The sequence below is a fragment of the Opisthocomus hoazin genome, chromosome 2, assembly GCF_030867145.1.
Source record: "Opisthocomus hoazin isolate bOpiHoa1 chromosome 2, bOpiHoa1.hap1, whole genome shotgun sequence".
Classification (NCBI taxonomy): Eukaryota; Metazoa; Chordata; class Aves; order Opisthocomiformes; family Opisthocomidae; genus Opisthocomus; species Opisthocomus hoazin.
Window position 1 is genome coordinate 129,722,908 of NC_134415.1, and position 24,873 is coordinate 129,747,780.

Consider the following 24,873-nt stretch of genomic DNA (forward strand, 5'->3'; position numbering starts at 1 on the left):
TGTTTAATATATAACTTTCAGATACATAGTTTCTTTTTAGCTGCATAAAACAATTTAGATATATAAATACCTAAATATGTCAGTTGAAATTCTCCACGACTACAGGAGATAAAAGAAAACTTCAGATTTCCCCTCGTTACCTCTGCTTTCCTCCAACACTCAGTACCAGAACAATCCACATAGCTGTAGACTTAAAAGTGCTTCATAAGATAGGGTAGAGCATCTCCTTTTTTAGAAGTGGGGACGATCGGCAGGAAGAGCTGAAGGTCATCGAGTCAGCCTTGGAGCTCGGAATAGGAGGTTCCATCTGAACATGAGGAAGAACTTCTTCACTCTGAGGGTGATGGAGCACTGGCACAGGCTGCCCAGGGAGGTTGTGGAGTCTCCTTCTCTGGAGATATTCAAGACCTGCCTGGACGCGGTGCTGTGCAGCCTGCTCTGGGTGACCCTGCTTCGGCAGGGGGGTTAGACTAGATGACCCACAGAGGTCCCCTCCAACCCCTACCATGCTGTGATTCTGTGATTCTGTAATAGAAGGAGCTCAGCTGAGTCCCACGGTAACGGCCCGGGTGAGGTGCTCCTCCTCCTCTCTGCGATGCATTCTGCTCCCAAGAGCTGCCAGGCAAAGCCCAGCTTGAAAACCGCCACTGAGCAACACATAAGGGAAGAGCAACAGGAGGGAAAGAAACCAGGCACCGACCAAGGCTGGGGGACTGCATGAGAGAAACTTCTCTTACCCATTTTCAGTAGGAGGGTAATTAAATGGGAAGATCTTCCCCTACTGCATTCAGTGAGAAGCTTCGCTTCTAGGAGGGGTTTCGAAAGAGAAGAGGAAGGTTGCACTGCTGGTGTGACAGCTTCAGTGGTAGCTTAGGGATGCTTGGAGCAGGTGAGAAAAGAGGGAGCTATTTTCTAATAACTTTCTGAAAAAGTAATCTAAAAAAGTTTTATCTGATCTTGATCAAACTCAGAGGGAGCAGTAGTTCTAACAGCTGGGTTGCTCCTCAAATTCTGGGCCATTCTTCTAATTAAGAGCTATTAAATAGGCCTAAGTACAAATAAATAACCACTTCTCGTGCCAGTGATATAAAAATAACTCATATCTAAGCATAGCATTATGGCAACAGCTTTTGGAAGATATGCTCTGACACTGCAGCAGAGCTCCTGTTTAACAATTCAAACACAGAAAGAAGAGACTATAGGAGGCAAAAAGCAACTAAGTGGTACCCCTGCTCACAGCTCAGCTGTTTTGCCGAATTCTGCCCTCACACCTTATAGGAACGCATCATGTATGAACAAATCCTATTTCATGGTAACATTGCGTCTGCATGGAGGAAAGTCCATTATCACATGGAAAATAAAGAAATTAGAGAAGAATCGAAGGCAGTGAACTGATGAATATGCAGTAAGACTCCTGGCTTTATCCTCAGTCGGTCTGAAGAATTTGCCTTCCACATCTGTTGTGACACTATTTCTGCACCTCTAGTAGACCAGAACTGCCTATTACAAGAGCAGTAGCCACAAACGCAGTTTTGCCGCAAAATTTTTCCATTTTTCATTAATTATTTTATTTTCCACAGCTTCCAGAACCAGTCATCCTTCAAGCAGGCTTTAGAAATAGTTCTCTTTATTATGCAAAGTTCCTTAAACCCCCACTGCTATATCAAAAATAATGCTAAACATTAGAGGCTTTGGTGAGATCCAGAGTGTGTGAATCTCTGGGAAAGACCAGGAAGAGTATTCTGCTCTTCCCAGTTAAATAAATCGAAAGAGTGGGAGCTGGTACCAAGATCTTGCACACCTTTGGTGTGACAGAATCACAGAATCACAGCATGGTAGGGGTTGGAAGGGACCTCTGTGGGTCATCTAGTCCAACCCCCTGCCAAAGCAGAGTCACCCAAGAGCAGGCTGCACAGGACTGCAGCCAGGAGGGGTTTGAATTTCTCCAGAGAAGGAGAATCCACAACCTCTCTGGGCAACCTGTTCCAGGGCTCCATCACCCTCAGAGTGAAGAAGTTCTTCCTCATGTTCAGATGGAACTTCCCAGGCTTCAGTTTGTGCCTGTTGCCCCTTGTCCCGTCACTGGGCACCACCGGAAAGAATCTGGCCCCATCCTCCTGACACCCACCCTGCAGATATTTATAAGCTTTTCTAAGGTCCCCAACAGCCCTCGGTTCAAACACCTGCTCAGGCAGTTTGATGCTTGGATCCCAAAGGACTCTCAGAATGAGAGACATGCATCTCTAGAGAGCATCCTCACTACCAGGCTAGAGAGTATGTGCAGGAGGCACGTTCTTTACTTGTCTTGATGAAGCAAGGCCACCGTGTAGCCACAAACACAAGTTGATACAGTCATAGAACCATTCAGGTGTGAGAAGACCTTTAAGATCATCGAGTCCAACCGTTAACCTAGCCCGGCCAAGTCCACCACTGAACCATGTCCCTGTGCGCCACAGCCGCACATCTTTTAAGCACCTCCAGGGATGGGGACTCCACCACCTCCCTGCGCAGCCTGTTCCAGTGCTTGATGACCCTTTCAGTGAAGAAAATTGTCCTCATATCCAATCTAAATCTCCCCTGGCGCAACCTGAGGCCTCTCGTCCTAACGCTGGTTACTTGGGAGAAGAGACTGACCCCCACCTCGCCACAACCTCCTTTCAGGTAGTTGTAGAGAGCAATGAGGTCTCCACTCAGCCTCCTCTTCTCCAGGTGAAACAACCCCAGTTCCCTCAGCCGCTCCTCATAGGGTTTGTGCTCTGGACCGTTCACCAGCTCCGTTGCCCTTCTCTGCACACCACAAAGCCAGATGGAAAGCTTGTTTTCTTGTACAGATTAGGGCAATCTGGGGCAGGGAGGAGAAGGAGAGAAAGAAGGGCAAGGTCCTGGAACCTATTCTCATGATTGACATCTTTTTTTATATACTTTATACCAGTTTCATGCCAGATACACTGTGGGAAGCCAAATCTGGGACCTCTGCTTTTTCCTGCGCAAGAATCTCATCTCATTCACTTCTGTACTCACCACATTTCCATTCTGGATCGCATGTCGCTGCATGTTCAGAAGCAGAAGGAAGAAGACGTCCCCTGCCACCCAAAATCTGACCTACTTAATTAATGCAAATTGGATCCTACCTTCATTGCACTTTCAAGTTAGGTGCTAAAGTCCAGCTTACAGACTAAGGACATCTGATCCCAGTCTGTATTTTTTCATTTAATTTTAACTTCACTTAAAGACTTCTGAATGGATCACAAAGGCAGGCTGGGAGATTGCACTGCAAGTGGAGAACTCCTTACACCTTACTCCTGGCTTTGAACACCTGCAGAAGGGCTAAACTGTCCCTGAACAGAGAGGAATGAGGCAAGAAATGAAACGAAACCATTCGTTAAAACCAGAATAAATGAAGCGGTGAAAAATAATGGTCCCATCTGCACCTACCACTGGTTTGGGGTCTATTCCGCTGAAGAAAAGTGTCCTGCCAAAAACTGAAAGGAGAAGAATGAAACAGAATCCTGACCATTTTCCTCACCAGACACTGTCCATTCAGAAATAAAAATAATAGTAATAATAATAAAACAATATTTAGCACTCTTGCAATGCTTTGTCACTTCAAAACATTGCACAAACAGGGCCTCGTCAATGAGTAGAACTTCTTTTTCCAAGACTTGTTTGCTACTCGGTAGCCACTTCTCTTTTATCTTCTCATCGGATTAACACTGAGACGAATTTCTGCTTGATGTAACACCACTGACATCAACAGAATTATGTCTAGGATCAACCTGGCCCAATTTATTACTTTCTTAGTAGATGATAAGGATATTACACTGGTTGAGTTGGAACAAAGAATTTTCACTGAGCACACATAATGACATGATTAAACCCTGTATCCTTTCCAGGAAATCTAAAACACTTTAATGATAACATAAAAATTTAAAAAAAAGAGAAAAAAAAGTGAACAGTGTGTAATCACGGTAGTTGACGATAATGCAAACTTTCAGTTTAGTACATAGTACCTGTCACCTTTCCAGGTTGAATAAAGGAAATTATGGCCAGAATACATTATGATCTACTTAATAAGAGAGGCTGGAGAGCCCCCTTTAACCCAGAGTCTCCTTTCGAGAAGGAAAGTGTTCTTACATAGCAGTGAGGCAAAAAATTCCTGGCTAAGGTGAACACATTTTAGCAAGATAACCACATCCTAATTTAAAGCCTTCCAGTGAAGACAGATGTTTACCTCATTTAGGAATCTCTTCTAACCTTTACAATCAAGGAGGTGCATCTTAGTCAAGGCTGCCAGCTACAACACATTTTGTAGCTGCAGTGCCTGTTTCTGCTGGTTAGCTGGCTCCTAAGCTGAACACAGCAGTTACTCTGCTTGCAGAGAAGTAAAATAAAACAATTGCTACAGTTCGCTGCAGGAGTTCAATGCATGAGTACCTCCAAGTACTTGAAAGGATCTCAATCTCTTCCACTGAACCTGAAAGGAGGCACAGCAGGGGAGGCAGAAGGTTTATGACCGGGCCATGAAGAGCTGGGCAATGCCATGGGCCATGAAGCCCTTCTGCCCAGACAACTCTGCAGAGAGTACCATAACTTGCCTAATTCGCATAGGAACTACTCTCTCCTCCCAGCAGCCTCCCATGTATGCTGAGAGACTTCTGCCACCTCACAGAATCACAGAGTCACAGAGTCACAGCATAGTAGAGATGGGAAGGGACCTCTCACTCAACTCCCTCTGCCAAATCAGAGTCATCTACAGCAGGTTGACAAGGACCTCGTCCAGCTGGGGCTTGATATCTCTAGAGAAGGAGACTCCACAGCCCCTCTGGGCAGCCTGGGCCAGGGCTCTGTCACCCTCAGAGGGAAGAAGTTCTTCCTCATGTTCAGGTGGAACTTCCCAGGCTTCAGTTTGTGCCCATTGCCCCTTGTCCTGTTGCTGGGCACTACTGAAAAGAGTTTGGCCCCGTGCTCCTGACACCCACCCTGCAGATATTTAGAGGCATTTCGAAGGTCCCCTCACAGCCTTCTCTTCTCCAGGCTGAACAAGCCCAGCTCCCTCAGCCTTTCCTCGTAGGACAGATGCTCCATTCCTCTCATCATCCTCGTAGCCCTCCGCTGCACTCTCTCCAGTAACTCCTCATCTTTCTTGAACTGGGCAGCCCAGAACTGGACACAGTACTCCAGATGGGGCCTCACTATGGCAGAGTAGAGGGGAAGGAGAACCTCCCTCGACCTGCTGGCCACAATCCTCTGAATGCACCCCAGGAGACCATTGGCCTTCTTGGCAGCCAGGGCACACTGCTGGCTCATGGTTAACCTGTCATCCACGGGCACTCCCAGGATCTCCACCTAGTTGCTCCTTAGAAGTTTCTAAAAAGAACACAGGCAGAGATTACCACCCCTTTAACAGAAAGGTGTTGAGTATCACCCACTAAGGTCACACTTGTTCCTTTGACTTCTTCAGACTGAAATGCTCTGACCTAACGACAGCCAAAGTCACCTCTCCTCCAGGACACCACTGCCAGGCCCTGCCAGACAGCCTCATGCTTTTGTTGCCAGCAGTCCTCTTCTCCCCACCTCTCCTAGAGGTGCTACAAAGGATGCTATCAAATGCTCTGGTCCTAGTTAATGGGCGTGCAGCTCTGCTTTTCATGGCTGACGAGATTCCTGAGAAGAAGGACCATCACAGCCTGTGTTGTGCTCCAGTTTAAAACCTAAAAGCAGCCTGGGAACCCAAGGATGGTATAGTTGAAACTGCTTTCTGTTCACTTACTTTCTACTCAAAGACAGGCAGCAGCATGTACGTACTGGTACGCTGAGATGATGGCTTCTCACATTAATTAAAATTCTCTTATAGTTTCTCTTGATTTCTCCAACTGTCTCCAGAAATCTGTTGCCTTTTCTCTTAGTCTTCTACTGTACGCTTTGGGACGAAAGGACCTTATTTTTTTTCTGTGCTTTACCCATCAAGGTCACAGTCCACGCCAAGTCTAGCGTTCAAAACATTAACAACACTTTTTTAGTATTTTGTTCTACTGCTGTACTATATTAGCAGAAAGCAAACTTTATGGAAATGTGACATTAGAACAGAAGCACTCGAAGGCATTTCAGCTACAATTAACATTTTTCACTCCTCGGAAAGGAAATAAAAATAGTTTCTAATTGAATCGCTTCACTGAATAAACACTGGATGAAACTAGTAGACAAAAAATAAGGTTAGTCATATGTCGGGGTTGGGTTTTTTTCCAGGCAGACTTGATCCGTGTGTTAGCACTGTGGTTGCATGTGTATGCAAGCTCCGTCACGATGTATTTTTGCACTCAGTAATAGGTACAGAAGTGTCTCCAGGCATGCACTGTGTGCGGAGTCGAAGAGGCAAAGCTGGCAATTCCTTCTTGCTTCTTCCCAGCCAGCGAAGTCCAACGATGCATGGATTTAAAGGGCTGGTTATGAATGTCAGGATAGACAATACACCTCAAAAAAGATCAAAAGCAAGAGTAGGGCAGTCACAGAATCATAGAATCACAGAATCACAGAATCACAGAATCACAGAATGGTTGGGGTTGGAAAGGACCTCTCTGGGTCATCCAGTCCAACCCCCTGCCAAAGCAGGGTCACCCAGAGCAGGTTGCACAGGACCACGTCCAGGCGGGTCTTGAATATCTCCAGAGAAGGAGATATCTCCAAAGAGTCCACTGAGTTTCTCAGTGCAAAATATTTGTAAGTAAATACAACAGACCTGGAATTACTTTATGGCTGTACAGCCAACTGCACAACAGAACCTACCTTGCACCTAAACTGAACAGGGTTTGCGCAACCCACATGAAGGGTGGGTGTCAGGAGGATGGGGCCAGACTCTTTTCAGTGGTGCCCAGTGACAGGACAAGAGGCAATGGGCACAAACTGAGGCACAGGAAGTTCTGTCTGAACATGAGGAAGAACTTCTTCCCTCTAGGGTGACGGAGCACTGGAACAGGCTGCCCAGGGAGGTTGTGGAGTCTCCTTCTCTGGAGATATTCAAATCCCGCCTGGACAAGGTCCTGTGCAGCCTGCTGTAGGTGACCCTGCTTTGGCAGGGGGTTGGACTAGATGACCCACAGAGGTCCCTTCCAACCCCTACCATTCTGTGATTCTGTGATTCTGTGATTCTGTGATCCACGGAACTTACTGGGTTTGAGTATCTGAGCCATATTAACCATCAGCTGCGCCTAGGAATTGTCCAGGGCAGGCTACTGGCCTGGCTACAACCACACCAGGGGCTACCAAAGCATTCCAGCAGTACCACTAATCGCACACTCGTGCCCCAATCTGTGCCCTGTTCAGTTCGCTGACACAGACCAAGCCTGTGCGTAGCCATGACAACTCCTCTGGGGATGTCACTAGTGTTGATAACAAAGAAAGAAGCTTCTTTAGAAGATAAAGAGGAGACATCCTTTCAGGAGACTTTATCCTGCTGATATTTTTAAGAGTGTCTGCAGCTCCAAGCGGACTCTATCCAAGGCAGGCGGCTTCTCCTCCTTTTGAAGTACAGGTTTAAGGCCAGCTACCTTAGACAGGCCACGTTGTCCATATCAACAGGCTGAAGAGATCTCATTGATGTGGAAATGAGGCATGCTTTTAGTACTCTTGGTGGTCACAGTTCACACGCAATTTGAATCCAGTGTAGATGAATGACAGCAACTATTATAACCATGGGGTAAGAAAAAAAACCTCCCGCCAGTACCGTTGTGCGTGAAGCACACCGGGGAGGCTGATGCCATATGATGTGCAGCCATGAAGAAAAATCTCCTGCCCGGTGCCAAAGTGAAAGCCTCCAAAGATGTATTACAGACATGTTTCAAAGCAGTAATCATTCAGAAGGAAAAAAAAAAAAAATTCTGGTATTTTCAGATCTCCTATGACGGATCTGCTGTTTGTTTTTTCCCTGTTACCTTGCTTTTTCTCCTCTTCCCAGCTTACCTGTTGCTTTGAGCTCTGATGTTACAGCAATACAGCATGTAACTATGGAATACTCGTTAATAAGGCAGTATCAGTAAAGCAAATGAAGCTCTTTTCACTTACTCAACAGAATAAATATTTCGTTCCCAGACATATTGATGCCTAGCTGGCATGAACTAAGCTTTAGCAAAATATTGTTTAACTGTAGCAAGTTTTTTTCGAAACTTCCCCCACAGGTTCATCAATAGAGTTAATGAAACCACAGTTTTCTCTTCTTATTTGTGAATGCCAGAAATAAAATAATATTAAACACATGGACAGACTAATTAATTGAGAAAAGGTCATCAGTGATTATTAAACACTACATCACTAGACTATCTGGAAGCTGTGAGGTACATGAAGACAGAACTCATGCTAACTTTCACTGAATGTTAGACTAAATGTGTCCTTAGTGTGAAGCAACACAGTAGTTATATTTCAATTAGTCATTTACCTTCCCTTCATTTTCTGCCTTTTTTGAGATTGCAGAAGGCAGGAATTTCCAGAAAGACAGCTTAAACAAAAAGGGGATTTGGTTCCTGAGTGGAGACCCAAGTGTTTCGGGTGGCTTGTGGACCATCCCGTGTGCTCTGGTGGCAAAGATCTAGCTGAGACCTAGAAATCAGTCATGAGGGCTGCTGCACCCTGTCTCTGTGAGGAAGTTTCCTACTGATGGAAATGACAAATTTTCTATCACTTTGGGTATTCAAATGAAAATTAGATAATGGTCTTTTCAGGAGCTTGGGCTTTGTAGCTTACTACTGCGATTTCAGTAGCACTTAGGGCATCCAGCCTGGCAGCGTACAAACAGAAGGAGATGGAGCCGGCCTAGCGATAGGTTTTGATACTTCATGCAAAAAGTTGTAGATGGCATCTGACAGCTTCTCTTACACCAGAAGTGTGACTTGACATAATTTACAGCCTATCCTAGCTTTACAATCTCTGCATTTTTTAGTGCATGAAAGCATTTTAAAGACTTTTGCCTCTTCTAAAAAGAATACACCTCCAACGGATGTGCTCAAGTCCCAGCTCACAGCAAATCATCAGCCATTAAACTGAAAGATGACCTCCCTGAAGGATCCTTCATCTCCTGGCTTTACCAAGATAAGTTAGGACTCCTCAGACAGACTGCTTGATGTCTCTCATAAAATATTTCTTGCCATGCACCATTGTAATCTCTTGCTATTTTATGACCCTTTTTCCCCAAAAATGCATCTTGAAGCTGACCAAAAAATTCCCCAGTTTTGCAACTTAATGGATGCCACTGCAGAACCATGAAAATTGGGAGGCTATTCTTTTCGTCTTGAAATATTTTGATTTTTCTTTTACTTCAGGCCAAAGGGCCATTCTAAAACATGGTTCCATCCCCTCAAACCTCCCTAAAAATTTAGGAAAAAAATAAACCAACATTTGTGTTCTACTCGGTCCCAATTTCTTCATTTCTTTGGGTTTTCTATTAGCCAAAACTGATCATGAAAAAAAATACTGAATTGACCCAACCATTACTTCTATTTAGTTTTTTCAGTGTACCCAGCTAAGTTAAAAAAAGCTATTTCCTTAGCAACTGTCTTCTCTTTGTAAACCTCTAAATCAGTAATTCAGTGCAGTTGCCTACTACGTGTCACACTCCCAAAGGGATTTGTACGATCTTTTTTAATATTTGTGAGCAATTCCGTGAACTTGCTCGAGCTCTGGCTTTCCCATAATCCCACTCCCAGTGCCCTCTACCCTGTTGTTACTTTACATTGAATGCAGAAACGGTTGGCACAGTGCACTACAGCCATGAGGACCCCAAAGTCTCTGCCTCTCCTTTCGCTGGACCGGATTCTTGTCTTACTCATGGACCGAATTCTTCTCACCTGGAGAAACTCATGTGAGAGTGTGTGAGGTCTGCACATGTAAGACAGAGCAGAACTTGACTCTCATAATTTATAAACTGAGATCAAATAGTCTTCTTGGGCATGGCTGAGCGACAAGAAGAAAGTTAAACTCTTGTAATTAGATATTTTCTTCATTCATCCGAGGCACAGAAGCTCTGCAGGTCACTTGTACAACTATTCAAAATCTCAGTCATCTTGGTGAGACAGTATTCAATTTACAAACTTATGTGCCAGCATAGGAATATGTTCCTTAAAAAGAGTAAGTTAAAGTGGGTTATGTTTACACATAGCAATTTCAGTACTCTTCCAGTTTTAGGAAAAACATATTCCCAGAAATATGCATATTACCCCCACAGCATTTCAGTTGTGTGCCTAAAAGAAATGAAGATATCAGCTGGGGGAATAAACAGTAGGAGCAGCAAAATAACACAAACACACTACAAGAAACAACAAATTCAGGGAAAACGCAAACACATTGTACCATGAGAGGGACCTGGGAGTGCTGGGAAGCGACAAGGTGTCCATGAGCCAGCAGTGTGCCCTGGTTGCCAAGAAGGCCAATGGGATCCTGGGGTGCATTAAGAGGAGTGTGGCCAGCAGCTAGACGGAGGTTCTCCTTCCCCTCTGCTCTGCCCTGGTGAGGCCCCATCTGGAATACTGCGTCCAGTTCCGGGCTCCCCAGTTCAAGAAAGGTGAGGAGCTACTGGAGAGAGTCCAGAGAAGGACTACAAAGATGATGGGGGGACTAGAGCACCTCTCCTACAAGGAAAGGCTGAGGGAGCTGGGCTTGTTCAGCCTGGAGAAGAGAAGGCTGAGGGGGGACCTTAGAAATGCCTCTAAATATCTGCAGGGTGGGGGTCAGGAGGACGGGACCAGACTCTTTCTAGTGGTGCATAGAGACAGGACAAGGGGCAACGGGCACAAACTGAAGCATAGGAAGTTCCAGCTGAACATGAGGAAGAACGTCTTCACTCTGAGGCTGACAGAGCCCTGGCCCAGGCTGCCCAGGGAGGTTGTGGAGTCTCCTTCTCTGGAGATATTCAAACCCCACCTGGCCGCAGTGCTGTGCAGCCTGCTCTGGGTGACCTTGCTTCGGCAGGGGGTTGGGCTGGGTGACCCACAGAGGTCCCTTCCAACCCCTGCCATGCTGTGATTCTGTGTGATCTGCTTTACTTCCAGAGCAATTGTCTCCCAACAGCTGTAGCTTGTCCCTGGTTTCTTCCGTCTCTGATCTCTACCCCTCACAACATTCTTTTGCTTGTTGTTTTCCTCTTCCTCCTGATTTGTAGTATCAGTTTGCACAAGCTACTTCAAATATTACATGCCAAGAATGGTTCTTATGGACACGGATAGCCACAGGTGACCTCAATGGAGTTACCTCCTGTAGTGATCACTGCTTCTGGGAGGACAGTTTGGTAGACTGAGTAAACTGGCCTGTTTGTTTTTTTTTCTTTTCAAGTGTCTCCATAGCAAAAAAAAGCCAAAAAAGTAAGAAAACCCACTGGCCCTAATAACAACAGTGAACCCTTCAGTAACATCATCTTTTTCACGAATAGACCATGTTCCCACCCCTAAAATGAGAAGCGGCTTCCTGTTGCATCTTATTCTGCTTCCAGGCACAGTGACATGGTGAACATCACAGCCTAATCCTGCACGGAGTCCCTTCTGAAAACGAACGTCCTTTGGGAACTTCGTGTAGGCTCCAGGTCAGAAGATTTTGTCTTTGACTTGTTCTGTAACAGCTCTTTGAACCTCTGGGGCTATCACATTTTCATCTTATATATATCTTTAATAAAACCAGGAGTTGAGAAAGATGGAAACAACACATCTCAGCGGAATACAATTCAAATGAAGTTGTTAATAATAAATAATATATTTAGTATTTATACTGCTACTGCAACCTAAGCCTGTGATTATGGGCAACGCTGAGACAAATAGATAATAGGAACAGAGGATGGCAGCGAGGCTACTAGGATTTTAAATTTGCCACAAGGCACAATCGGGTATCTAAATAATAAATATCAGTTTAATATCTTCAACCCTGAATTGGTCAAGATATTAACCCTGAGAAGCCAAATTCTGAAATGGAAACGAAAACTTAACCTTGATTCAAGACGTAGCAGAGCTCCCTGAGCAGAGCAGCTACCATCCCTTGTGGACAGGGAGCGTTTTGTTTTTCAGACAATGGTTGGTAAAAATCTTTATTCTGCCTTTTATCTTTAAATGATGAATCTACAGAATACTTTTCTGTATCCTGATATTCTCAGGTATAATGAAGTTTTCTTGGTCCACAACAAGCTCTTCTATTGAAAAAGAACATGTCAGTAATGTCAACGTAGACAATTTTCTAGGTAGAACTGCAATATAGCAGGTAACTGAAATTCAACGCATCTGTTATATTTCTTGTTGCCAAGGTTTTCACGTTGCAGCAGCATCTGCTATCACCTTTCCAAATGATCTTTTTTGAAGTGAAATTGGTACATTCATTTTATTTCATGACTCCGCAATTGAATCGAGGACAAATTATAGTTTACAGGGTTATATCAAGGTTTTGCCTGCATATCTAGGATGATCCTAGGACTATAGTCTCATGATTACTGAGGCACAACTTCTTCTAACTGTGGCCTACTTAATTAAAATTACGTATTTTCTACAAAATCCTGTTCTTCAACTGCTACAAAAAATACAAAAAACGCTAATATCCCCAGCACATGACATTAACTTTGATCAATACAGTATTTTGTACTTTGATTGGCTGCCCTTTCCTTCCTTCCTCACAGGTGAACCAGGCAAAAACAAGAGGAGAGGTGGAGGAATTGGTCAATCGTATCAAGGCACGTTCTACAGATCAAGGGCATGGTGAACACTGATATTCTTCACAGCATCTATAAGTCATTAAAATTCCTATATCCTGCTCTTTCAAGGAAAAAAAATGAACAGACAAAGGCACAACAGGAATCTGTTCTCTTGACAGCAATTTAATAATAAAAGAAAATGTTCTGAGCCATTCTCATTACTGCTTGGAAACTTCAATCTTGTGGACTTAGTTTCCGTTCATGAAAACCTTCAGATCCCTTCATAAGCTACCAAAAGTGAAGGGAATATTTGCAGTTTAATTATACATTTAAACATTTTGGAGAGTCAGACCGGCTTGGGAATAGTGTTGTGATGCCTAAACGAAGGGCTTTTCAAGTAATATAAGGCACTGTCTCAACATACTGACAGTTTGCCATAGGACATTCATCTGTATTTTGTAGAGAATAGGAAATCTGAGAAGGAAAGAAATATTTTCCCATATTACATTTGCTCTGTATTGCTATTAATAACTCATGAAACACACTAGTCAGATTTTCTGTTGTTGGCTTTAGTGACCATGCTGTTTACACAGAAGTACGTCCAATAATCCCCATGTCATGGAGCCAAACCCTCTGCACGCATTTCCATTATTCAAGAAAAACATGCTAATCATCAACCTGTTGTGGACTTTATTCGTTGTCTTGCCCTCTCTTCCAAGTACAACTAAGATGAAGTAGAGATGGAATTAACTTTGTAAGTCACCAACTGACCAAAGGGACAGGAGGTAACAGAGCAAGAAATTAATTCTGCCTTTCTCCACTCTCTACAATCAGCTATTTAGAAGTCTGCCAGATGACCTTTGGAAGCCTAGACATTTTAAGGAGAACTGGCACTCCTACACATAAGAATCAGTCAAAAAAAGAATTGGTGTGCAAAAGGCAATAGTATCTCTCAGAAAAACATGGGTTTGCTGCATAGGAAATGTGAAACAACTTCACAATCAAGTATTTTATGTAACTCAACACCGAAACTAAGTCCATGTGGTCTGTCCAGTTCTGGGCTCCCCAGTTCAAGAAAGATGAGGAGCTACTGGAAAGAGTCCAGAGGAGGGCTACAAGGATGGTGAGGGGACTGGAGCATATCTCCTACGAGGAGAGGCTGAGGGAGCTGGGCTTGTTCAGGCTGGAGAAGACAAGGCTGAGAAGGGACCTCAGAAATGCTTATAAATACCTGAAGGGTGGGTGTCAGGAGGACGGGGCCAGACTCTTTCCAGTGGTGCCAGCGACAGGACAAGGGGCAATGGGCACAAACTGAAGCCTGGGAAGTTCCAGCTGAACCCGAGGAAGAACTTCTTCCCTCTGAGGGTGACGGAGCCCTGGAACAGGCTGCCCAGGGAGGTTGTGGAGTCTCCTTCTCTGGAGATATTCAAGCCCCGCCTGGACGCGGTGCTGTGCAGCCTGCTCTGGGTGACCCTGCTTCAGCAGGGGGGTTGGACTAGATGACCCACAGAGGTCCCTTCCAATCCCTACCATTCTGTGATTCTGTGAAATATGACTTGCGTATAAGAGAACATGCTTCAGAAAGGTACTGCGAATTAACTAGATTATAAGTTGGTTTAACTAAGTAAATATACAGTTATGTTCACTAAGCCTTCTAAGTAATATTGGATAATAAACAGGCAGAGTCATCTATTTGTCTTATGCTATAGTCACTGAAGATAACCAAAGAAAACAACCCAAAACAAAATAAAATTACCTGCTGAGATATTAACAGCTTGAACCATAAGCCTAAAAACTGCCCACTTTTTAAGAAAATCATTGTTAGCTGCGTATTTTAGATGGTAATTGTACATAACCAGTTTATGAATAACAACAGCAGAGTTTTTCCCTTCTGATTTGAGTGCCACTTGAGCTATGCATATTTCAAAAAGCTTATGAATATACAGATAAACAGAATTGTTCTGAACATCTGTAAGCAAAATATTAAAAGATGTCTCACAATGAATGAACATCCCGGGCTGTCTAATGCTGGCCAAAAATGGTGTATTTATGTATTAGGCTAAGGCACCCAAAATAGCTCAAAATCCTTCACGCGCTCCAGAAAGCCTTTTCGGATTTTCATCCGTATGGAAGTGTCCACAAAATGTAAAAACAATTTCCAGCACTGAATTCTTAAGCTTCAAAGTAACTCAATTATCTCTGAAACATCAATTCAGCAAAGCAACACCACATCAACTGATAGAAGAATCTTCAAATTACCTGTCCCACATCTGAACAGGATAAGACCCTTTCACTCAGAGCCATGACCTTCCTACCTCCCCAACGGAGAGGTGAATTGTGCTGCTCTTCAGGGCTCATGAGGTTGGAGGTTTGCCCTCAGAGGCTCACGTGTTCATGGGGTACCAGCACAGTGTTGTAGCAGTACAGCCATCACCTGGCAGCTGTAAGAGAAATGGTCGCCCCCCACACGGCTTGATGCTAGGTCTGCAGATCGCTTTTGCTTCCCAGCGAGTTCCCTCAAATGAAGATCGTGGCAGAAGACTGGAACACCACTGATGTGGAAAACAGACCTGTATTCACTTGAAGCAACACAACACTTCCTTTCCAGAAAATATATTAAAAAGATGAAGAAAAGAAAGAAACCCTAAGCACTTTCTTGATTTCTATAGAAGATACTCACTCAAGACTAACAAATTTAGTACAAAGAGTGAAGCAGAACGTCACATTGCAATCAGTACGCTCCAAGCCTCCATCTCAGTAATCCCTCAATTTACAGATATTTAAATACAGATGTTAATGACATGCTATTTTGGACTTTAAGATAATTATATTTAAGGCAGCGTTGTCCTCAGAGGTCTCCAAACAAGACATTATTTAAGATCATCGGGGTTGGACTAGATGACCTTTAAAGGTCTCTTCCAACCCAAACCATTTTGTGATTCTGCAATTCTGTGGTCATTTTGGAACATCCTAAATACACAAGAAGATAAAAACCTTTGCGGGCTCTATGAGCCAGTGTACATGGAACGTATTTCTGTTGCTTTTGGCTGCTGGTACATCAGCAAGCAGGAACTTTATTTCTTGCAGTGTTAAGAAAGATCAGCTTTCCAAGCAGAAAGCCTGACCAATCAGTCGCCTGACTCATCTAGTGGCCTTCTACCATGGAGTGACTGCAGGGGTGGATAAGGGGAGAGCAACTGATGTCATCTATCTGGACTTCTGTAAGGCCTTTGACACGGTCCTGCACAACATCCTTGTCTCTAAATTGGAGAGTCAATGGTTTGATGGATGGCCTGTTCAATGGGTAAGGAATTGGCTGCAGGGTCACATCCAAAGAGTTGCAGTCAACAGCTCAATGACCAAACAGAGATCAGTAACAAGTGGTATCCCTCAGGGGTCTGTACTGGGACCAGTACTGTTCAATATCTTTATTAATGACATAGACAGTGGGACTGAGTGCACCTGCAGCAAGTTTGTGGGTAATACAAGCTGAGCGTGCAGTTGGTATGCTTGAGGGACAGGACGTCACCCAGAGGGACCTTGCCAGGCTTGAGAAGTGGGCTAATGTGAACCTCATGAAGTTCACCAAGGCCAAGTGCAAGGTCGTGTATATGGGCCACGGCAATTGTCAGCATCAGTACAGACTGGGTGATGAATGGATTGAGAGCAGCCCTGCAGAGAAGGACTTGGGGATATTGGTAGATGAAAAATTAGATGTGAGCAAGCAATGTATGCTTGCAGTTCAGACAGATAGCCAATTGTATCCTGGGCTGCATCCTCAGCAGCGTGGCCAGCAGGTTGAGGGGGGTGATTCCCCCACTCTACTACACTCTTGTGAGACCCCTCCCAGAGTCCTGTGTCAAGCTCTGGGGCCCCCAGTACAAGAAGGACATGAACCTGTTAGAGCAGGTCCAGAGGAGGCCACAAAAATCTTCAGAGGGATGGAACACCTCTTCTATGAAGAAAGGCTGAGAGAGCTGTTGTTCTGCCTGGAGAACAAGAGTCTCCAGGGAGACCTTACTGAGGTCTTTCAATATATAAAAGGGCTTATTAGAAAGGCGGGGAAAAACTTTTTATCAAGGTTTGTAGTGACACAACAAGCAGTAACCATTTTATAGTGAAAGAGGGTAGATGTAGATTAGACATAAGGAAGAATTTTTTTTACCACAAGGGTGGTAAGACACTGGAATATGTTGCCAAGAGAAGTTGTGGATGTCCTGTCACTGGAAGTGTTCACGGTAGGGTTGGATGGGTCTTTGAGTAACTTGATCTAGTGAAAGACGTCCTTGCCCACAGCAGGTGGGGTTGGAACAAGGTGATCTTTAAAGGTCCCTTCCAACCTAAACCATTCTAGGATTTTATGATTCTGTGATATATAACATGCATGGATTGGATAGATACATGATCAAAACTGCACATGCAGTCAAGAACATCAAAGAACAAGAGACTGGAAAATCCTACCCCTCAGCAGACACAGACTCCTCCACCTCCACATCAGGTAGCAGTGCATAAGCACATAAATAACAGCGTACGGCCCATGTCCTGAGCTCCAGATAGAAGTCTGGATAGTGAATGCATGTATAGATACCTTGGATCTGAATTAGTGGTTCACACGTAGGCATCCAGTTACTTTTAAGATGTCCAAGTGTACCTGGGGCACCCATGAAAAGTTGTCAGAAGTGACTATCGCATGGCACATGGGATGATCTCAGACATCTCAAATGGCATAAAACCCTACATTTAGGCAACTGAATCAAAAAATCACGATTAGCTGATATGTTTTGAGTGATCTTAGCACGGGGAAAAGAGTAAATCCGCACTGTCTTGCCTGAGGTCTAGCTCACAATGTGCTTTTAGAAGAGCGCAAAGTGTTTCATGCAAAGAATTGCTGCTTTTTTTCTTCAGAGTGCCAGAAAGGTGCCGGATTAAAATAACTTCCCTATACAGATTCTCAGGACCGCATGGGCTGAAAACAAAGCTCAAAGACTTGTCAAGTGGGTACTGTTCAGATGGTCCTGATATCCTTTCCAGAGCTGGATTTAGAGGACATGATTGTTACGTGTTTGCCATAGATATGATCTTGCCAGAACGGATGAATAAGAAAGTGGCAATCATACAGTGCATAACTGAAGTCTACTATTTCATAAGAACTGTTCTTCCCAATGAAAACTATGGCAACTAGAAGCGGCCAGATGGCAGTATCTTAGGGGAGCTTGTGAGAGCTCTCTTTAAAGACATTTCCAAAAAGTCTGTTCAAAGATGAAAAAAACCTGCTGAAAAAAATCAGAATAAAATCAGAATAAAAAACGGCTAGAGGAAGCTAAGTAGGGAAAAAAAAATAGCATGGAGAAACCAGTAATTTCTCCAACTCAGCTCAGCTGCACAACTAGGAACAGAAATGTGTAGCACATACACATCCCATTTATGTTCACACAGACTAGGTTATGAAATATGTGCTTATGCTTCTGGGTGTCTCTGAGCAAAAAAATCCTCCAATGTCCAGCATCTGGAGGCATATAAACATCCATAATGCAAACGTGTATAAAAACAGCACTAGAAAAAAACCTCAGCTGTGTTTTTGCACTAGAAACCTAACTAAAAAAAGCTATCAGAAAATAGACTTCAAAGATTTTTCCCACTTCTTAATTCCAGGATTCTTCTTATTTAATTACCATTTTAATTTTTGTTCACTGTTGATAGCATACAACACATGAAGTAGCTATAAAAAGCTTTCAAAGTATCTCAATCAAATGCAAAGCTCACAATACTACGGAGCTATTCTGAAATGTAAAACCAGATTATACTGCAGAGAATTAAAAGAGATTATTTCATTCTTCTACTTCCTTGGCTACACCACCTTGTCCTGTGTCCACGTCTCCCCTGGGCCAACAGCCAGCACTCAGCATCTTTGGAGAAACACTCAGCAGTCCATCCTAACTATCCTTGGTGCACTGGAACCACGAGTGGACTGGGAAAGAGAAGTTGTGCTGAAGATCCCTATTCTACGTAAGCAATTTAATTATTTAATACCCAGGCCATTAAACAGAGTGGACAATAATTACCAGATAAGTCTTGGACCATATATGCTTATAAAAATTACAAGTAGTGCAGGCAAAGGATGAAAGTACAAAATACAAGAGTGCAGAAGTATTAGGAAGTAATGGACTATTTGGATGAATAAGACCAGTATCACTGATCCTTCCATAGATAAAGCTTCTCATCGCTACGTTCTGCTGGAGTTCTGGGGATCTACACATCAGTCAATGCCAAAGGCATGGTATACTTTTTATTTGTTCCAGATGTTTTTATATTTCTAAATATTTGCACTCAGGAACATTCATACTGCTACAAGTTCTCACCAGAAATTCTCCCTCCTCTATACATTTTCTGTAGCATTTATAAGGCAATTTCTTATTAGTTCAGCATTGCCTATAAAATACCACCTTAAAACACCTCTTTTCAAATTTTTAACTATTTCCAGAAAGTGTCTGCTTTTTCAGGTGCCTTGCAGCACTTCTCCACACTTGCTAGTGTCCATTATTTGTTTGTGCTGCTGAACTTCTTACGTGCTTTCTACCAAGCCTATGTGACAGATTGCCAGTGAGAACAGTGTATCAACTTCAGCATTTGGCATAAAAGGTGTTAACCAGAAATAAACCAAAAGAAAACCTCCAAGCTGTTCTCCACTAGCGAGTCTAGGAAAGCAGGAATTTGCTATAACAGCAACATTCGTCAGTTGGCTGCCAGTGGTTCTATGTTTCAGATAGCAGAAAGAAACTGCATTGGGTTATTAGTACTATAGAAGGATTAGTCTAAGAGTGCAACAAAAAATAGATGCAAGTGTTTGGGGTGGAAATGCTAGGATGCTGTGCATTGAACGAGATAAAACAAATTATTAATAATAACGCAAATGAGGAGTTTAGATTTCTCCGTACAAAACTCTTGGTTATATGGAAATAAAAACAAAGAATGTGTGATTTCTGATTTTTGTTCACACTCAGATACAGACAAAAGTAAAATCAGAGCTTGTGCTTTGTCTAAGGAATGCGTTTGCATAATTTGAAACTGAATTCCTTTCCTGAAGAAACTATTTTCCTTCTTCCTCAGAATATTTGTACAGACATTAACTCCATAACTATTAGGAGACATCAACGGGATAGGGATACCACAGCTTTCGTTATAGTTTAGGATGCAAGGCCAACACCAGGGCTAACTAAATACCTGATTTTTTTAGTTGCTGCAGTCACTCATTTCACTCTTCACTGTGACCCATAATCTGAAAGGATTCTACTCCCGATCCTTAAAAGTCAAAGAGCAAGACTTACCTGAACAGACCTCCTTGTAGGTAGGATTTGGAGTATACCCTCCTGCGTAACCCACTTGAGTGGAGTAGACTCCCTTCTGTCTCCAGAACTTCCTCTCGGCTCCCCAGAAACAGCCCATACCTGAACAGCGCAGAAAGCACATATCGTTACGGCAAAATCTGCTCAATACGACATCGCTCATTTGCACATTAATTAATATAGTCCATAGTGGAAGTATCAAAGAATCACAGAATCACAGAATGGTAGGGGTTGGAAGGGACCTCTGTGGGTCACCCAGTCCAAGCCCCTGTTGAAGCAGGGTCACCCAGAGCAGGCTGCACAGGACCGCGTCCAGGTGGGTCTTGAATATCTCCAGAGAAGGAGACTCCACAGCCTTCCTGGGCAGCCTGTGCCAGGGCTCTGTCACCCTCAGAGGGAAGAAGTTCTTCCTCGGGTTCAGCTGGAACTTCCCAGGCTTCAGTTTGTGCCCGTTGCCCCTTGTCCTGTCGCTGGGCACCACTGAAAAGGGTCTGGTCCCGTCCTCCTGACCCCCACCCTGCAGATAGTTACAGGCATTTCTAAGGTCCCCTCTCAGCCTTCTCTTCTCCAGGCTGAACAAGCCCAGCTCCCTCAGCCTTTCCTCATAGGAGAGATGCTCCAGCCCCCTCATTATCCTCATAGCCCTCTGCTGGACTCTCTCCAGTAGCTCTTCATCTTTCTTGAACTGGGGAGCCCAGAACTGGACACAGCACTGCAGATGGAGCCTCGATCGTCAAATGTTTCCCAAGGTAATGCATAGAGTAACTACACTGAGAAATCCATTCTGCACCAGAGCACAACTCAAATAAAACTTTATTTCTGCTTCTGAATACGAACGTATCCCACAGGACAAATCCTATAAGGGTTCAAAGGCCCAAACAAGAATTCTCACACACACAAAAAAAAGTTCCTTAAAAGACACTTGCGCTATCTGTGCAGCACCATTTTTTATCCAGTTGATTAGCAAGCTGTCAAAACACAATAATTTGTATTAAAGGCAAACAGTTATTTAATTTTTTGCTTTCAGGCATTTGCAATCTTTAAAGGTGGCAGTAATAATGGATTAAATTATACGCTGTACAGGAGGAAAAATGCTTTGGTTTAACAATTTATGCATGCAGATATTTGATGTTCAGATCAGATTTTAGTAGTCATTCACCCACGTGGCCAATTATCAAAGGACGGCAGGCTGACAACAGGCACACATCAGCAAAACTCTCCTGGTAATTGGAATCACGTATGAAATCCAGAGGGAAGGAACAAACAAGAATAACATTCACAATCCTCTGATGGATTAAACAGTTACGAGATGTTAGGTAGTATCTGGAGGACTCTAAAGCTGAAACGTGCCAGGTACACTCCAGCATTGTTTAGCTCACCCCAGATTACGGGCAATGTATTTTCTATTTCAGTGACAACATAATTCCTTTTATTATTCCCTTACTAAAACATTCGAAATAAAAGGCTGTAAAAAGTAAGCTACATATTAAATACACTTCGAAATCAATGATCCATGATGGGTTTTCTATTGATAACACCGCAGATATGACAGTGATACCTGTAAATGTAAAATTTCCACTTACTAGAGTGATTCTAATTAAAGTAGATTCTTGCTGCTCTGAGAAGACAGGAAAGCGCTAAGATAAAGAGGCTCCTAAATAACACTACTTAGACAAACTGGACTTGCTGTTTTGGGGGGCGATACGAAAGGTCTAAGATAGAGAGACTCCTAAATGATGTTATTGTCAGCTCAGCCTTGGGAGGGCAGAGGCACCGAGCTACAGAGAGAAAGAGGCAACAAGACCAGAGCAAAAGAACCTGGAAGGACACGGTATACGTGATCTTAGAACTGAATTTGCACAGAAAGAAAGGTCAACCAGCGGACACTGTGATGAGGAGTATAAGCCTTCATCTTAGGAACCCCAAAGACCACTTGAGGACGCTAACAGACATGCGTGAAAGACATTAACATATGCTGATTAGTTCTTGGAAAAGTTATGAATATGCTAAGCATTTCTCGGAAATATAATGAATATGTATATTGTGCTTGTATTTAACCTGAAATGACAGGGTGTTTGGCGTGCACGTTTGGAGGAGAGATCCCCCGTGTGCCCAGCACCATAACAAAGAATACCTGCTTAATAGTCTTCCGACTATTGAGTCTTCAACTCTAGCTTTTCACGGCATCAACAGGCTAAAAAATTACAGAAATGTTCCTTCAAACTACAGCTACAACTCCAAAGCAGTCCCTTCCAGCAACCACGATGGCTCACGAAGGCACGTTCTTGCTTTGAAACTTCAGAGATTAGCTTCAAATTAATGTAACTTCTTTTGACCAACTCCCGTCCCTGCAGCTGTAACGCACCAAAAACACAGAAGTAACGACCTACATTTCTCCTTCTAATGCAGGTGCTCAAGCAAGCCACCTAGATTAGGAGCCTAGCCTGCTCCTGGAGACCATGGAAAGAGGCAGGCATCTCCTTAGGACAACTCAGCCCACAGAAGATATAAATTGCTGATCAAATTACATTATTATCCCTTGACTACAGAGATAGAAATGGCTATTTAGACTTGGGTTCCTCAGCTAAATTAGGCTGGTTGGAAACTGCTATAGGACCTCTCCTGAAACTCCCTCCTCATTTGGAAGACAGAGTAGTCTAGAATTCTGATTTGAGAGAAATTTTTCAGGCGCTCATAAATCACCTATCTAATGGTGATTTAAACTAGACCATACTTCTGTTCCTGATGTCATTATTTTACCTCGGTTAAGTCTGGGAAGTTCTCCAGTAATTATGCCCCAAGGTCTGGTCAATTGATATTGAGTGAGACAGTTTTTACACATCAGTCTATGTCGCACAGCACAAACGGCGACTGTGGTCCTGTCATTGTCCACATCAAGAGCATAACTAGAGAACATCAGCAAACCCTGATGCTCAGGTTTCCTTCCGACAGAGGTCAGAGCATGTCCAAGGGGGCCAGTGCATGCCCACATCTCATCCCGACACTCCGGTCACAGACGGGAGGGAGCCTACAGCGATGACCTGGGAAGTGCTCCTCGGCCCATTGTGAAAACAGCCTTTGAACACATCATTTCGATGCAGCCTTTGAGTCTTTAACCAAATACTTGCTTAGAAGTGTATTTTTATATATTCACAGCCTGGAAAGCCAATGGTACTGTGGGTAGCAGGGCAAGGGAGGGGATTGTGCCCCTCTGCCCCACTCTGCTGAGACCCCCTGGGAGTCCTGCTTCCAGCTCTGGAGCCTTCAGGACAGGACAAAGCTGGAGCTGTGGGAGCAGGGCCAGAGGAGGCCCCAGCAATGATCCGAGGGCTGGAACCCCTCTGCTGGGAGAGCTGGGGCTGGTCAGCCTGGAGCAGAGAAGGCTCCAGAAACACCTGATAGTGGCCTTTCAGTACTTAAGGGCGACTTATAAGAAAGCTGGAGACGGACTTTTGACAAGGGGATGGAGTGATAGGACAAGGGGTGATGGCTTTAAACTGAAAGAGGGGAGATTTAGATTGGATATAAGGAAGAAATTTTTCACTCTGAGGATGGTGAAGCCCTGGCCCAGGTTGCCCAGAGAAGCTGTGGCTGCCCCCTCCCTGACAGTGTTCAAGGCCAGGTTGGACGGGACTTTGAGCACCCTGGGCTGGGGGAAGATGTCCCTGCTCATGGCAGGGGGGTTGGAACGAGACGATCTTTAAGGTCCCTTTCAACCCAAACCGCTCTATGATTCTATGATTTATCCACATCTGCATATGTACATGGAAAACTGTGTGAACATGGGTACGTCTGCACGCCTTTCGTAAAAATATCACATGCGCCCTGCCAAAATTCCTGTTGCAGTACGTTCGGGTGATGTGAAAGGTGTGGGAAATACTCATTAACGATACTTTAACACAGAGGGTATATAAATTCTTGACTCTTTTACACTGGATGGGCTTATAGTAACAGTCCAGAAGCAAACACAAGCACATATAGCTTGGGGTACGAGGGAAAATTTCTGTTAAAATAAGACCCGTGATCTTCATCATTGCTGTCTGCAGTTCTTTATTCCTCATGCCCAATATCAGAGATGTACCTAAATCTCAACTACGTCTTCATACTGCTTTATCCATGAGGACATTTTGGAGGCATTAAAGAATTAGGCAGCGATGAAGAACTGATCTGAAAAGCACATCCGATTTTGCTAAAGTCAACACAGAAGAGAAAATATAATTTTTAAAACTCATGACTGGGACAATTGTTTAGCTATGTGAAAGGCCTATCGTATATCCAGTCCATCACAGGTTCCTAAAAATGGTATTTCCATTTCACTGCAAGATAGTGAAAAGTTAAGAACACAGATTTTCCATGGTCATCCAGTCTGCTCTAACAGATCTTGTTCCTTCTGATAATCACAACATACTCTGTCAACAAAAGACAATTGTGTATTTAGGTATGCAACCCCAAATGAGTAAGGAGGCAGGAGTCACTTAAATCTTCTCTATCTTCAATTCAGATCTTTAACTACACACACTGCCCAGTTACGCTGCTTATCTTTTAGGACTGTCTGAACTTAGTGGTCTCAGAATTCCTTAGGTTCTTCTCCACTTCCCACGACAGTGTTCACCCAAATATATTGTCCTGAAAAAAGAGGCACTTGTCAGTAGTTTTCTGGTGGTTGGATTTAGGCGGAGAGCATAAGACAGCATCTGAACTCACACAGAAGTGGGCATGCTCAGGCTAGATAACACTGCTTCCACGGATGCTTTTAATTTGTTTTGTGGGTTGTTTCTTAGATCCTAAGTCTGTATCTGTATGTGAAGCACGAAAAATAAAGTTTGGCCCAAAACTAACACTTTAGCGCTGTGCATCCTTAACGTTACAAGGGAAGTTTGA

The 24,873-nt window shown here is 43.7% G+C and overlaps 1 protein-coding gene across 1 annotated transcript in view; it reads right to left on the bottom strand.

Moving 5' to 3' along the window:
- Nucleotides 1-24,873, bottom strand: part of MSRA (methionine sulfoxide reductase A) — a 317,905-nt gene that overhangs the window by 142,281 nt on the left and 150,751 nt on the right. The window contains exon 3 of the mRNA XM_075415036.1: nucleotides 19,975-20,094. Coding sequence (XP_075271151.1) covers nucleotides 19,975-20,094 — 120 coding nt within the window. The remainder of the gene's footprint in view (nucleotides 1-19,974; nucleotides 20,095-24,873) is intronic.